General features: G+C 37.1%; 1 protein-coding gene across 1 annotated transcript in view; it reads left to right on the top strand.

The window, feature by feature from the left end:
- The first annotated feature begins 4 nt into the window (after positions 1 to 4).
- Positions 5 to 16,434, top strand: part of itpk1b (inositol-tetrakisphosphate 1-kinase b) — a 40,073-nt gene continuing 23,643 nt past the window's right edge. The window contains exons 1-3 of the mRNA XM_056767491.1: positions 5 to 183; positions 821 to 991; positions 9,845 to 9,869. Of these exons, the coding sequence (XP_056623469.1) occupies positions 897 to 991; positions 9,845 to 9,869 (120 nt within the window). The 5' untranslated portion in view covers positions 5 to 183; positions 821 to 896. The remainder of the gene's footprint in view (positions 184 to 820; positions 992 to 9,844; positions 9,870 to 16,434) is intronic.

The raw sequence follows: 16,434 nt of genomic DNA, 5'->3' as shown, positions 1-16,434 counted from the left end.
GAGCCCAGCCCCACCTCTGGACTGAGATCAGATCGCATTCAACCCATCTGATCATCATCAGAGCACCTTTAGCTCGCAGTCTCAGCGACAGACTAGACGACAGCTACACGAGTCATGGAGACCAGACTGCCCTCCAGCTAGCTAACTGCTATCCGATCGGAGCCCGAAAAATGCACTAGACAGGTATTTATACTACTCCGTCTGCCTTACCGAAGTGTCGACCGGGAATAAAACAAGAGTGGGAGATTTCTGACAGGCATCAGTTAGACTTGAGATGATCCGAATGTGATAGTAGGTGGAGTGCTAGCTTGTTTGTGCTGCTGTTGAATGAGCTGTTTATGGCGGATTTCAGCAGTCCTCTCGTGTCTCTGGTGTTGTTTTCTGGTTTTTAAAATGAAATATGCATAAGATTAAGAGCTTACTGTATTCGGCACAGTTACAGTTACATTAAAGCTAGAGCAGATAAACGGGCTTCGTCTCAACTCCAGGTCAGCTGCCTTCCTGGACAGCATTTCTGGACGTGTCTGGTGATTTCCTCTGAGACGAAGCAACTGTAACGAACGATCACGTAAACGCATGTAAAGCGTCAAACGTTCAACTCAAACCTCGTGTCGCGAACTTTGAGGAATATTACAAAATATGGGCAAGGAGGCAGCTCGCTTGGTTTTAAGACACGGTCATGGAGATTTCCAGCATCACTTTGGAGAGGACCTGCTCTTCACTGGCTTATTTCAGCATCTCTTCATTCTTCTTTATTAGCATTCTTTAGAGGTCAATAGTTTTGTATTTAATTGACTGATCATCTGCTTTGGCTCCACAGGAGTTGGGTAACAAGATTGTTTCCTGTTTTCACTGGAGTGACATTTGCTGTCACATCTGGCCATCAGCGGTTGAAGATGCAGACCTTCCTGAGAGGCAGACGAGTGGGCTACTGGCTCAGCGAGAAGAAGATGAAGAAACTCAATTTCTTGGCGTTTGCGGAGATGTGCAGGTGAGGGCAGATTGTACATCTATCTGTGTTTTGAATTTTTTTCCTGCGTGTTCCCATGTTCCCAGGAGCACAGTGAATTGCTGGTTGCCGTAGGGTTGTTTCTTCACTTGTGATCAGCAGATCATCTAAAGACAACAAGTTTCAGTGTCTGTCCTTTGTTCCGAGACTAGTGCTAGTGTTGAACTTCATTTCACAGAAAGTTGAAGTGTAAGAGATATACAGGAAGGTTGCCTGAGGTTGTGTAAACCTGTTTGCAACAAGAACCCATGCAAAGACACGCCCAAGACATTGTTGTTGTTCTTCGTAATAGCTGAAATTAATGTTCAGGTCATTAAGCAACTTGTTTTGTTTATATATGAGCAAACGCTTGACAAGAAGTGCCTTCATATGCGTAGCTTTCTTTATTTTCACTGGTACATGAAGTTAAGGCAGGACATATTAAGTGGCCCCTCCCCTTTTTAAATTAGCTAATAACACTTAGTTTACCTCACAGCCTGGAATCTTATGACCAGAGCCGTTGGGGAGAGAGAGTCGCGACAACGGAAGTTGAAAATAATCAAGTGTCACTTGATTCATGGAGCCTTTAGATAGTTCTAGGAAGTTATGTTTTCTCTTCAAAGGCTTAATTTCCTTCTTTTTTTCATTCATTCAATGACATACGTCTTTAAATTGGTTAAAATTTTGTCCGTTTAGCTTCAGCTCTATGCGTTAGTAACTCCTGGGTAACTAGGGCTGGGCAATATATTGTGCGATTCTTATGCTCTGTTTCTCAATGACTTACGTTAAATGCCGCCACATCCAAAACCAGAGGGCACTCTTGCGCAGAAACTCCGAATGGGAAACAGGAGAAGAACAATTAGTTCCAGGAAATGCCAGTGGTCATATTCTATCGCAATTCTTCAAACCTCTTAAGGTATTTTCATGATAATAAAGTATATTCGTAGTGATGTTGTTGGAAGAGTGATGCTTTTTGAAATGTACGTTATAAACGACTCAAATGTCTTTGTGATTTTAGATCGAGCAGTAGGCTACTTCCTACTGAACAAAGAGCCGCATTTCACAGAAGAGCTGTGCATAAAACATTGTATAGATTTCAGAATCGAGACATGTACAATTAGCCTAAATTGCAATATATATCGCCCAGCACTACCGGGTACTATTGAGAGGCTCCATAATCCACCATTGCTGTGAAAAACTGTTCCATTTGAGTCAATGGAGTTGACGCAACTCTCTCTCAACGGCTCTGCTCATGACAAGCTGAAGCGAAGAATGATGTCATAAAAATCTATGATCTATATTGGCAGAAGTGAGAGGTTGTACGTTTTCAATGCTTTTCTTGTTGAAGCTTGTGTATGTTGTCTGTGTTTTAAAGCACACAAGCCTACAAAGCTAACATATTCATACTAAAAGCCCAAAAAACGAGTTAGATTTTAAGTGATGGTTCACCCAAAAATGACGATTCTGTCTTAATTATCTCATGCTCTTGTCATGACCCTGTATGGCTTTCTTTCTGCAGCAGAACACAAAAGAAGACATTTTAAAGAATGTTGGTAACCAAAAACCGTTGGTCCACATTGACTTCTATTCTATGTACACCAGTGCAAGTCAATAGGGATCAATGGTTTTGTTTTACAAACATTCTTCAAAATATCATATTTTGTGTTCTGAAAGAATTGTCAAGAGTGAATGATGACAGAATTTGGTCACTCTTGCATGTAACTGCTAGAATTCAATGATACCCAAAACCTTAGAACAAGGTTGTGTAAAGAATGGGTTAACAATTAAAACAATGTTATAGTCTCACTGAAGGAGGGATTTTTAGTATCATATAGACTCGTCTTGGGGGTTTGGCTCTCACATTAGGAAGTAGCCGCCTTGCAACCATCAAGATCTCTCTAGCAACCATATAACAATGCTAATAACCACTTAGCCACCGCATGGCAATACTGTGGCAACCACCCACAACACTGCAGCATCATGGGGCCAACATCCACAAAGGCAAGAAAAAAATGTGTTTAACTGTCTAATGTGCTGTCTTTGACATGAGTTGTTTTGCACAAATGCAAATCTGTGAATTACGTACTGTTAAAGGCTTTCAACAAAGAGTTTTCACATCGAAGAACCTTTTGGGGAAAGTGTCTTAAATAACATTTATTCAACTACAAATCATGAGATTTCCATTAGAGCTACAGTTACAAAGGCCATTTAAAGGGACAGTTCACCTAAAATAAAAATTCCATAATCGTTTATTCAAAACCTGTGTATGACTCGTTCATCTGTGAAACACCAATGACGATATTTTAAGAAAAGAGTTTTTTGTCCATACAATGGAAGTCAATGGGGGCCAGTGTCGTTTGGTTACCAACGTTCTTCAAAATATCCTATTATGTTCTGCACAAGAAAGAAAGCCATTCAGGTATGGAATGACATGAGGGTCAATAAATAAGGAAAGTATTTTCATTTTTGGGTGAACTACCCCTTTAAGAACCATTATTCTTTACAGTTTGTGTTATCATTTCTGATGTGGTTTATCACATGGGTTTTTTGCTTGTTAAAAAACAGAGCTCGCTGTAAAAGGACCATTGTTTGCAGTATATCCCTCAAACTGGTGCTTTGTTCCTCAAAGAGTGTGTTTTGGCTAATGCGTACACTATGCTGTGTAAACTGTGGTACCCTTGAATGATTTTACACGGTGCGTTGAGGTGACCAGTCCTACCCTATTCCTGACCAACACTTTTATACGAGTTTGCAATCACACATATTGCTTCAGTAATCATTAAAGAGTATCTGGATTATTAGTCAGCAGTCAGAGAATACGAGAGACTGCAGACTGGGAGAAGGAGAGAGAGAGAGATTTGGCATAGTAAGCACTCCAAGAGCTTGGCTTCTGTGTTTGAATGGGCTGTGAAACTTGAGTGAACTGAATTGTTGGACCGGCGAAGGGTTAAGGTTACACACAGGACTTTGTGTGAATAGTAAATGTGTGTGGTAGAGGGAAAGATTGTGTGTGTGTGTGGTTCTTTTTAGTGTGTCCACTCGTTGCTTGTGCTCCAATGTTTCTCTCCAGCTGAATGAACAATTGTGTAATGTGTGAAGCTAGTGTTGTGTCAGATTTCCTCAGCGTTCAGAGACTTTGTGTGTGTGTGTGTAATTGTGTGACTGAGCTGGGAGAAAGTGAAGGAAAGAGTGAATTGAACAATGCGATCACTGTAAGAGTCAACACTAAACGGGGAACATTGCGATGTATTTTTGTTCCTCTGTGTTTCACATGTAAATTATTTCAGTATTTAATGATTGTTTCCTGTGAAGGATATGTTTGTTATGTACTTTGGATGTATAGAGCTTGTTAATCGACTTCACGCCATTTTAGAAGGATGGCTTCTATTGAGTTCAATGCCGTGTTTTGCTTTTCTTGTTTGATTAGGAAATATAACTATGGTAGGTCGGTCTTGCGGTGTTAAAAACTGCAATAGCATTACACCGAGTTGTTCAGGAAAAGCATATGTTTATTTTACTTTTGATTTCTCCATATATCAAACGGAACAAGTAACGGTACGTATCAAAACAATAATAGCAGTGGAGTATTGTCCTCCCAAGATGGCGGCACAACATTTGGTGTGACGTCAGCTTCACATTCTCTATTGGTGACCTTCTGACTAGCACAGATTTAAACTGTTTTGTGGATAAAATTTGTAATCTCTTCATAACCTCCTTGACCAAAGAACTCGAGCTGTCCAGAGACAATCTGAGTTAAGGACAGATCTTTTGAGTATTAGGCATAACTGCCTTGTCACATTACTAGGCCCAAATATACTGCATCATTTTCTAGGACAGGCTTTATGACATTCATCACGCTGTGAGCTCTAATCTAGATTTCCCCGGAGGGTTTGATGTACTGAGTGACCAGATGACAGTGATAGACAAATTTAATTCCTTTCATCATCACAGATGTGCTGCATCACCGGCGTTTTAGGGAATTGTGTTTGAACATGTGGGGTTCCCCAAGCTGCCGTTTTAAATGCAATGAAAGCAAATGTGATTTGAGTCTGTTGGGCTCAAAAAAGGACTAAAAGCACCACAGAATTGTAATAATAAAGTGATTCATACAACCGTCAATGTTTAAACAAATATCAAGTCAGCCATATAAAATTCTTTTTTTAAATAACTAAAGCGGTTATAAAATAACTTGGTAATATAAGTAAAACAATATATATATATATAAAAAAGTCACAATTCACTAAAAATAGACCCACAATATAATATTAAGATGGCATTATTTTTTTAAAGATTTAGTTTTGGCGTATTGGCTACAACTAAACTTACATTGTTTAGCAAAATATGGTGGATAAATGGTGTTACATGTTAAGAGCTGTAATATTTTAAATTCATTTCAAGTAAAAAAATCTATTATCCTGTAGTGAAGGTCAATTTTTCTAGTTTCTCTTGGCTGTAAAATATTTCACCGATAGAAATGAGTGCAGTCTATGTAAAACCACTTGTAAAAATCCTTATCTATTAATCATGAACGACTCTCTCTCTGTTCCTTCCTTCTTTCGCAATCACTAACCTGATAGCTGTTGTTCAAGTTTATTTGTAACCAGGGCAACAAGTGAGGCTTAGCAATAACAGACCAGTCAAAAAACAAATAAGTTTTGGGTTTTGGTAACCATGAATTCCTCCTGTAAAAGTGTGGGGATGTGTCCTCCTGTCCCAGACAGGTGATGCTTGTGATTATTACCCATTCATTCATGCTCCGGGGGAGTAAACACAGGTCAGTGGAGGTTGTGTTTGTGCTCTTGAAGCAATGAGGTCACCGTCTCCAGTCTCCACCAACCCCCCGTCATGTCTTGCATTAAGATATATATCAGATATTTTAGAGTTGAAAGCGGGCGTAACACACAGGGTTTCTGCCAATCTCATATTAATCTTGAGTATCTATCTTAAGTAGTATTTCATACTTCGTATCCTGAAGAGCATTTAGTTTGATCACATTTATAAAAGATAGATACAGCTTTAAGATTGTTCCCGAAAACATATGGGGTGTGCATGGCTGAACCAAAGCAGGTGCGCAACCATTGTTAACAAAACACAGACATCAGTTTCACTCACTGCACACGGTTCATTGCCGGCATCTTTTAGCGCTGAGACGGATCCATATATCAGTTTCAAACAATCTCCAAATCCAGCGTTATATCCACAGTTTATATAACATTCATCATCCAAATGCAGTGAACAAACAAACACCTAACCTCTCTCTCTCTCCTGCACACAAGTGAGAGTGACATGTGCGCATGCTCCTGCTCTCCTTGCTGGAGTGTGGCCTTGCCGCGTGCTTTTCCGGGAGAATTGTCCAATAAGGGACTAAGAAAAGTTGTTATGAAACAGTTTTATGTGTTGGAAAAAAACTTTCTGAAACCTGTACGATCGCTGGGGGAGTGTCTCGAGCACAGAAATACTACATAATACGCTCGTTTTTTGACAAGTTCACCATGTTAAGCACGAGAAGACTGCACTATAAGAACACGAACATAAAGTCGGACATAAGGTAGGTTTAACATTGTAAAGAAGTCAGGGCCGATTTAAGTATGGTAGAGAAAAAGGAGGAACAAGAGTTTTGCTTTCAAAATGATTATTGGAGGTTTGTTTTTTTAACGTTGTTATAAACAAACAATGCTTGTTTGCATGGCAGTCACACTTCTTTTGTGGTATGTGTCACTGCAGATGTGCCCACGGCGCTGTTCAGCATTGTGGTACACCACATGGTACTGTATTTGTATTGTTTGTCCTGTAAATAAATTTCTTTATAAAGCACTATTATTAATAGTTGATCTGAAATAATCAATTATTGAAATTGTCATCATTTCTGCCATTCAACTCATTTTCTGGGTATTCCAGACATCTCTTCGTGTTTAGCTTGATGGAACCAAACCAAAAATACTGTGTGACTATATCTGACAGGAAGTTGAGGTGCCGTATCGACATAATGCATGTAATCGTATAATTAAGGAAGTTGGATATTATCTACAACTGTGCATCACATATGAGGTTTTTTGCATTTTGTCTATGTATTTATACATGCAGTGCTTAACAAATATATAAGACCTCTACCGATATAACGTGCAATAATTCTTACGTTCTAAGCAATAATATTATATTAATACTAAACGGTTTTATACTAACCGAAAGTATATCGGTTTCCCAGATGAGCACAAATGCACTGCACAATGCGGTTGGATAAAAAATAAATTTGTACATTGTACATAGTTTTTAGGTGTTTTGCCCAGTATTACATTAGTCATCATCAGATTGAAGCGTTTACACTCCGCAGGAGAGTTTTGCTTGAGCAGCTTCTGATAGCCCTGTCTCGCTTCCACTACATAAGAAAAACAGCAACCATTGTGTGTGTGAAGTGTCCACAATCTAACACATCATAAGGTACATTATCGGGGTACTTAAAGGGGTAATATGGCGCGAATACATGTTTTTCTGCTCTTTGGTGTGTTTCCACGTTTTCCAAGTTTGCAGTAAACACAATAAACCCTGCTGTTCAAAATATGCATAGCGATTCATTTAACATCTCAGCCAACTTAAATAGTCACATATTATAATCGATTTTCAACCGGCTCACGGTGAATCATTACATCCCTATGTATAAACTCATTAGTCACAGTAGTATTTCTGGTATTATAATATGATATAATTGTTGTTGTTTTCCATGAATTTTCCAATTATCTTTTTTATTGAGATGCCCAACTTCATTCAATAACAACAGAGACTGTGGTTAAGGACATAAAACTATGCCAGCAAGAATGAAACAGTTTAGTTATTATGTGTGAAAAAATACTATTTAGTTATCTCAGTTTGTTATTTGCCTAATAAATGACAATATTTTTATATTTTAAACAAAAACTTAAGTTTTTTTTTCTTTATTATGACAGGTGGTCTTATAAATTTCTTAAGCATCATATGTGTTAATAAAAACAAAAATTCAAACAGTTTTAAGACCAACTATTACTACACTTGAATAGTTTTGTTTTTTATTATTTATGTATTCATTTAATGTTAATAGGAGCGACCATTTGTTATTTTGTTTATTATTATTACGGCAAAAATATTTAAGTAATATAGTAACAAAAGCGACTTCAGTGGTGAGTAAATGGTAAAAGAATCTTAATTTCTGGATTAACTATTCCTTTAGCACCAAGAGCAAGTTAGTTCATGTTGGTTAACTAACAATAAACAATACAGCAATCACATTTCTTAATAATTTTTTTTTACATACAGTGTCATTTATACATTATCATAATACATAAGTGAATAATTTCATCTAAAATAACAAGTTAATTGACAACCAACATGAAAAACAAGAAACAACTTTATTTATAGTAGTTTAAATCAACCAGAACAACGCGCATGCTACAATATTTTGGAGAGCAATGATTGCATGCCAGGACAAAATGTGTGTATTTCCACACCATAGTAGTTCCAGACCAGAGTATCTGAGTTTATTATATTCGCACTCTTAGATTTATAAGAAAATGTATTATGTCTGTGTGCTTGAAACTGAGCACATTGTTCTTTGGAGTCACCTTGTTTCATAGTCAAAATAAAAGATAAGATGCTCACCATGTTTTATTTTCTTTTTTCATTAATTCTGCTTCAGCTGGATAATAGAACGAAACCTAATGATTAAATTTAAGATGCACTTACATCTGTCCATATCTCTAAATCAAACAGCCTTGGTCTATCACCATTACAAAGTGTAGTCAAAACTATGTGTCTCTAGTCATCTTGCACAATACTGCTGTTAGATTGTCTTGACTTGTTTTGGTTGGTTTTAGCTCAGATTTTTCCCTTTACATTTGGCAGTTCATTGTGAGATTAGGATAGAGTAGGATAAATTTACCGATAGTTGGTCCCATTTAGTTGCTAGTGATGTTGCAAAGTAAGAGGTCCCTGATCGCAATAAAAATGTTTTCTTTTAAAAGGAATGTCCTTTTCCCATCCGCTGGAACAGGTTTTGTTGAATGTAATTCTGACAGCATACTCCACATTCAGGAGGAGTTGAAGCATGTTTGTTCTGTTTTCTCTGACAGACCCAATGACTTCCAGGCAAACACTGGGGCTTTGTCAAATTTAACCACATCTTAAAACTCAAAGATATTTCTGGATATTTTTTTTCAGTTTCCATATCAAGAAGGCTGTGCAGAGATTTTTTTATCTGTCTCCCACCAAAATCCTCCTCCCAATAATGAATTTCCATGTGTCCATAGAAATCTCTCTTTACAGAATCAGAAACTTCGCGTCATAGGGATTATGTATACTGAAATTTACTGGATCTCCAAAAAGCTTTCCATTCAACATACTTTATTATAAAATTTATATTTATAACCAACTACTTAATCGAAAGCTAACTTTCTCATCTCTTTGAGTACTCAGGTTTGTTAGAGGAATGTATGAACAATGTTGTGTTTTTGAGGCTGAATCTTTTCTCATCTTTCTAGATTGAAGCTAGAATTTTGGCTATTAGCAACATGGTCTGTAACATAGACTAGCGTTGTTTTTTGTTGTGTGTCCGTGTTTGTCTAGGCGTTGGAGCACATACCAGCTGTAGCTTGTGTTGTGTTTCCAACAGCCAGTAGAACTGAGCTTCTCTGGATCTCAACTCTGTGTTGCTAAGCAACAGATATTTTTATCCAAGCTTCATTTTCATGTCAGAAAGTAATCCGCTATGATGATATCTTGAATTAAAATAATTCTATTTAATATTCTTTCCTTATGTACCTGCTTGTACCTGCTATGTACCAGCATCTAAATAAAATAACAATTATTGTTTTCTTTTCTTTCTTTCAGAAAAAGAGGGATAGAAGTTGTTCAGGTAAGTGCGTTTCAACTCTGTTTCTATTCTAATCTATTTTTCTGTAGCTTTTGACCTATTTTCAAAACACATCTATAAGTTCTATCAAGTGAATAGAATTAGTCCTCAATTTAATCCTGCATAGAGTGCAAAAATGACTGTCAACGAACAAAACTTTCACTTTGAAGCCAATAAAATGTCCCAAATATTTCATAAATGTAGAAAGAGTACATGATCCCCTGCATTGTTTGTCCTAGCTAACAATGTTAGCATAAGAGTATGCTAAGGTAAAACAATATTATCCATCTAGCCACTCTTCTCTTATATAAAATTCATGTTTTAAGGGAAGCCCTCCCACTAAGTGGCCATACAGTTGAATGGAAGACCCAGAATATTGGCAGATTGTTAAATAACTTGGCAATAATAATAATGCATTTTATTTATAATGCGCTTTTCTTGCACCCAAAGCGCTACAACAAGTAAATACATCCATTATTAAGGAATACAACAACAAAACATCAATAAAGACAATAATAATAATACAAACACTCATAAATAATAAATGAGTGAAACCTCACAAAGCAATGGACTCTTGCCTTTTAATGCCCTAGCAACCATCCTGGCAGCTGCACAGAACACCTTAACAACTACATAGCTTTCAGTCGTTTCCTGCCTTGCTCTTGACGTCATAATTTTTTATGTGCGTGTTCACTGAGACATTCACTGTAATCTGGAGGTCACATCGATGCATGTGAGTATCCAAAAACCCAGTAGTCCCCTGAGGCTGACCTCACGTTTTTTTAAAGTGTGGGAAAACAAAGGCAGGACTCTATGGTGAATAAATAGGCAGGCACAGGCTTTTTAGAATTCCCTTCAGCCCCCACAATGTATTAAAAAAATTGTGAGAATCTCCCATTGATTTATATTGTCTAGAATGAAGGCTTATTATATTTAGGGATGATTCTAAATGGCTTTGTCAGTTAGTGCGGTTGGGTAATTTTATGTATTTATTTAACTACTCACCCCAACTAAACACTTTACAGACACCATTTAAGTTGCATGTTTAGATTTTACATTTATCAGTTCCTCCGGGACCTTCTTGATTTTGCATAGTATTCTGCAATTGCAATCTCCACAGTATTTGTGGCAGCTTGCCATATTTATAAATTGCAGAAGATTTGGCAACACTCTGACAAATCGTGCTTTGCCTACAGCTTAAATATAAAAAACATTAATGAATTCAAATGTTTTTTATTTTGTGTTTAATCGGAAATTGTTGAAGTTTTTGTTGAGGGACCAATTATTCTTAACGTTAGAAAAGTTATACATAATCTTATTGGATAATGTTTTATAGCTTTTTGTTGTTTTTTAAGAAGAATCCTATGTTCGACCAATAATTAAAGTATTTTTTTTTACTTTAAATGAAAAACATACATTTCCACAATTTTAAAGGAGCCATTCTTTTGCTGTTTTTGAGGCTATAATTATGTTTTATGGGTGTTTAAAAATGGATGTTCATGTTTCTTATTTCAAAGATCGCTTTATATTTCAAGCCTATTGTTCAGCGGTGTCCCTCGTCTAACAAAACAACTGGATTTCTTCCGGTCTATATAATGTCCCTCCATCCGAAACGCTCTGATTGGTAAAGCTGACCAGGTCTGTCGTGATTGGTTCCATGCTTATGTTGTTTGTGTGAAGAGGTCTCACCCAGACTATATCAGCGAGCTTCCGCTTCTCAGGCTGTTGTGATTGGTCGGTGCCCCTCTCATTCCACATGTATTCATAAACTTTGGCTTTTAGCTCAGTCAAATGTTTACAAATTCTGATAACCAAATGTAACAAGGTTCAATTAAAAGGAAGTAGACGGAACCGGTGATGATTCAAATAAAGTTTTAATAAAAGAAACAAACAAAATCACTGAAGTAAAATGCCGGCAGCCACCTCACGGTCAACTGCCGGCCAAAAGAACATACATACAAACTTAAACATGTTCGGGCCGGGTCCTCTCTCGTCAGCAGTCTCGTCGCTCGTCCTCTTATGCGCCCAATCTCCTCCGTGAGATATGCGGGACCGGTGTGCGCACAGCTGATTCAAACTATCAATCACGCCACCGGCCCACCTCACGGCTCTCGTCATGTCTTCCTAACCACACCAAACACTACTCCAGCGGCTCTTCCTCTTCTCTAAGGAAGGCTTCGCCCCTTTTTTGGCGTATTCCTTTGTGTGGAGGTTATTAAAAGCACTCGGAATAGTGACATCATGTACCCGGGAAGTACAGGCATGTAGTCCAATTCCAGCCGTTCTCTGTGGTCCTTGAAAAGCAAATTCTGTTAAAGACAATATCTGGCTTGGCACTGAATGTTAAACTTTATCATTTTGCAGGTATAATACATCCTCTAAGAGCAACATTACATACTAACTAAAGGTTGAAAAATGGCACCTTTAAGTTAAAAATGTTTTTTGTTTTACTAGTCTTGTTCACAATATATGTGAAAACATTAAACCCAGTTCCCGAATTGAGGGAGAGGCTGGGAGGATCAGGGACCCCCATAAGGCATTAGGGACCCGCTAAAATAAGTAGAAAACAGACTTTTGGTCTCCTAAATAAATGAATTAAAAAATATATAAATCTAAAATTGTGCAGATAAGAGACAGTAAATACTGCGAAGAATTATTTACAATAATTATTATGTCTATTTTTATGTGATTTGTCATATCTCTCTTCAAAAAAGTAAGCACATGTGAGTTGTGTACTACATGTTATGTGCTAATGGATCCCCACTTGCACTTGACAATCGAACGTCTCATTTTCAGAGTATTTATTATCTGGATAATTGGTAAAAAAAAAGTCACATTTGATTCTGTTGCATAGAACTGAATGAAGGATAATATATTTATAATAAATAAATATATTTTCTATTAAAAACTATTTGAAAGTTATTTTTGGGGACCCCGCATAAGACTTAATTCACTGATTAAACCTGAAAAGTCTACGCAGCACACTTCATTCAAAATTGTTTGGTTTTGTAATCCTTTTTGTCTCCTCTACGCTACATTACATGTTCGTAGTCCTTGTCAGATTATTACGTCCAGATAAACCAAACTGTAACGCATTCAGACACATTAACCCTAGACAATGATTTCATCAGGCTCATTTACTTCCTGAACGCTACATGATTCATATTTAAGTCTCTTTCTTTGAGGCTGTTGATGTGAGGCTCCATTAGGGTGAAAAGCATTTCCTGTTTCCCTCAGATGCTACATTGCTTCATGAAGTGCCTACATTGAATTCTTTATATTCTTGGTCAGTTGTTTCTTTGATGGGTCCATCTGCAATCATGAAACGAACATTTCTAAGGGCACTGCCCTCATCATATGCATATTATACAGCTCTGTGGTGATCTTTAAGTGCTTCTCATTAGACACTTAGTAGACTGTAGGGGGCTTGTATTTCCCATCATTATGCTTTTATACTCATTCCCTGCTTATTTTTCTGAAATGGATCCATCAAACACAAATGCTGGCTGGGAGCGTGTCAATATTTTATGAATGAGGGGAGATTAAAGGATGGTGACATCAGCAGCGATGGATTTTACCCCCTGCTGACGCTTCTTTGTTCTCTTTGTGTATTTTGGTTTCAGTGTTTGATGTTTTTGCCCTGTATTCAAATTCTTGTTGTGCAGAAGGTTGTTTGTGGGGTTTTTAGTGTGTCATTGCGACATAAAAATATACTTCAAATACAAGTTCCTGGCCTTTTGTACACAATTCATCAAATACAAAAAATGAAAAATGTAATAACTTGATCTACCACTAAAATGACTTGACTTTATTACTGATGTTACTTTGGTTGCATAGACATGAAATATTGATTATTTGTTTCAATCTACCTGCTAATTCTGCTTATGGTTTCAACTCTAAATGAAGCGAACGTGATTCGCTGCACGATTCGCTTAAATTCATTATTAGGTTTGCACTCTGCACGTCTCCCTCCATTAGCCATCTGCCCACTGTTTCTTACAGTGGGAATGAGTCATCATCAGTGAAGGACTGGGTCAGCATCTGACCTCTGCCTGCTTATTCCTGTCATACACTCTTCTTATATTTTACTAATGACAGGAAAACATTGTATGATTTTACATAGATTTTCTAGAGTTCAGCTTATTTTAGGTTGTGCTTTTGTGTAATATTAAGCAGAAATGTAAAGGCACTTCATAGCAGCTCACCCTCAGCCAAACACTCAAAAACAGACATCGCAGGTCATGTTCTGCCTTGGGTTGTAGACAGACAGATGTTGGATCTTCAGTTACTTGCGATGTCTCAGTTGGCGTACAGCATCATGAATAACTGATTACTACACAGACAAGGAAGTGAATTTCAAAGGGCCTAAATGCATGTGTTACTTCCGCGTTTCACAGGAAGAACCCTAGGCAGTTTCTGGTTGGGGAGACTTAAAGGCGGGATGTCCGATTTCTCATTGTTGATGTTCAAATCACCAAAACAGACACACCCCCACTTTACTCTTTCGTCAGCTCTCGGCTCGACTAATGTCAATCCTGTGCAGTGTGCACCTTACTGCGGATTGTCTACAAGGTTGTTTTGGTACTCTGCTGATTTTGTCTAAACAAGTGTAATTCGGAAATCGGACTTTAAAAAGTCTTTAAATTTGCCTTTAAAGCTAATAGAAATGGGAAACACAATAAAAGCATGGTAACATAACAAAACAAAAGACATGCTTTTTAATTTAAGTTCTTAAGAGTTTTCGCAAATAAACTCTTCATATGTCGGGGAATAAATGTTGATGTTAAATACTCTTATATTTGTTTTATATTAATTTATTAATGAACATGTTTTGGTACTTAAATTAACATTTTTTTATCTATTACACATAAGCCCCTGATTTCTTTGGTAAAAACACACACAAACAGACAAAGTGTGATTTTATTTTCAAAAGACTTTTCCCATCAACTATATTGCTTATGAACTAATAAAAAACAAATTGCAATAATTGACAATTCATTCTATATATCCTTGTAAGAAGATCTTTATAAATCTCATGGTACTCAATGTAGCCTATTACACTTCTATATAAAGTTACACGATGAATTGTATATTAATCATATTTTATTTGTAAGCAACTAATTAAGCGTAATCATCGCAATATAGGGAGCCGCAGAGATGATGCATTTTTGTATGCAAACCCCGGTTAGCATATTAGGTCTTATGGTTCCATCGCTCCTGAGTCTATGGGTTTTTTGAATGGGGTTTTGGTAAATTGCCGGAAATAAGGTCTGTGGTAAACAAAACCTCTAAATATTTTCACGTTTTATTCTATGACATATAACACACCAATTATAAACCGCTTGTGATTTTTTTAAAGCATTATTGTGTCTTAAAAACGGTGGCTGCTAACAATTTCCTAAACGCGACTACTTCCTTTAATGGCCCCCACCTAGACGTCATCGCGCATATAAAGCTAAAAAAAGAATGCAACATGTGCACAAATCTCTTAACAGGTAAATGCAAATTCATTTACGAAGTAATTACTTACCAGGGAACACATTTTAGAAAAAGTTTGAAAGAGTTGGTGGTGGTTACGTACATAGACATATATATATATATATATTACCTAGACGGCTTATTGTTCTCTGGATCGCAACTCATCGACGCCTCTATATTGGTGAGGGCAAAAGCAGACTACAAACACATGCAACTGAATGTTGGAGCTCCAGTTTTCTTTATAAATACATAACTTCGTTTTCATTTCTCAACTTATTTCAATACTTTTCGATTTCTGTGGAGTTAAGAAAACGTTTTTTATACATTATGCACGTACACGCCGATTGCGTGATTATTAAACTTCAGCCAATTTATATAACGTTATAAGTACTGTATGTGGAACAAAATAAAAAAGCTTTAAACCGACAGAGTAATCGGCATTAAATCTTTGAGGAAAATTATCGTGATTATTTTAACCCATTGTCATGCAGACTTTGTTCAAAGTTCTTTTTGTTATAGCAGCTCTGTGGTGGTTAATGTAAACTGTGAGCTGTTTGTTAAAATGGCTTCTAGTAAACCATACAGTAAAAAATATAAAATATTTATTAACAGAAAGCTAAACCAACCAGTCATACTGATGAATGCGTAACGAAGTAACATGTATACCAGCGATAAGTGTATCTGACTTTATCACTGTATCAATTTTTCACTACCTGTCTTTTATGAAGTATTATATAGTGAGTATCTCTGTAGGATTATATTGAGAAGGTCTCTTGTTACCTTATACGCCAGCTGTGTGATATAGAAGACACTGTTTAGCAAACAAACTGTCTTGGAGTAAGAGTTGTGGTTTTTGTACCATCCTTGGCACTGACACACGGTAGTTGGGGCACGACAGTGTTTCCTCCCCCCACATATGGCCTGGTGGTGGAACGACCTGTTCGTGTACAGTAAGCATGAGATTAACAGAGACAGAACAGGATTGTCAGCACATCAGCACTGCTGGATTTAAGCTTCACGATCTGGTTTGGAGTTGCCTTGACGTTGCCGACCACTCGGGTGGTGACCTTTTCTAGATTTGGAAAGTGGC

This window comes from Triplophysa dalaica, chromosome 15 (genome assembly GCF_015846415.1).
Source record: "Triplophysa dalaica isolate WHDGS20190420 chromosome 15, ASM1584641v1, whole genome shotgun sequence".
NCBI classification, from domain to species: domain Eukaryota; kingdom Metazoa; phylum Chordata; class Actinopteri; order Cypriniformes; family Nemacheilidae; genus Triplophysa; species Triplophysa dalaica.
Note: the sequence above shows the minus strand (reverse complement) of the source record. Positions and strands in the feature narration are given on the sequence as shown.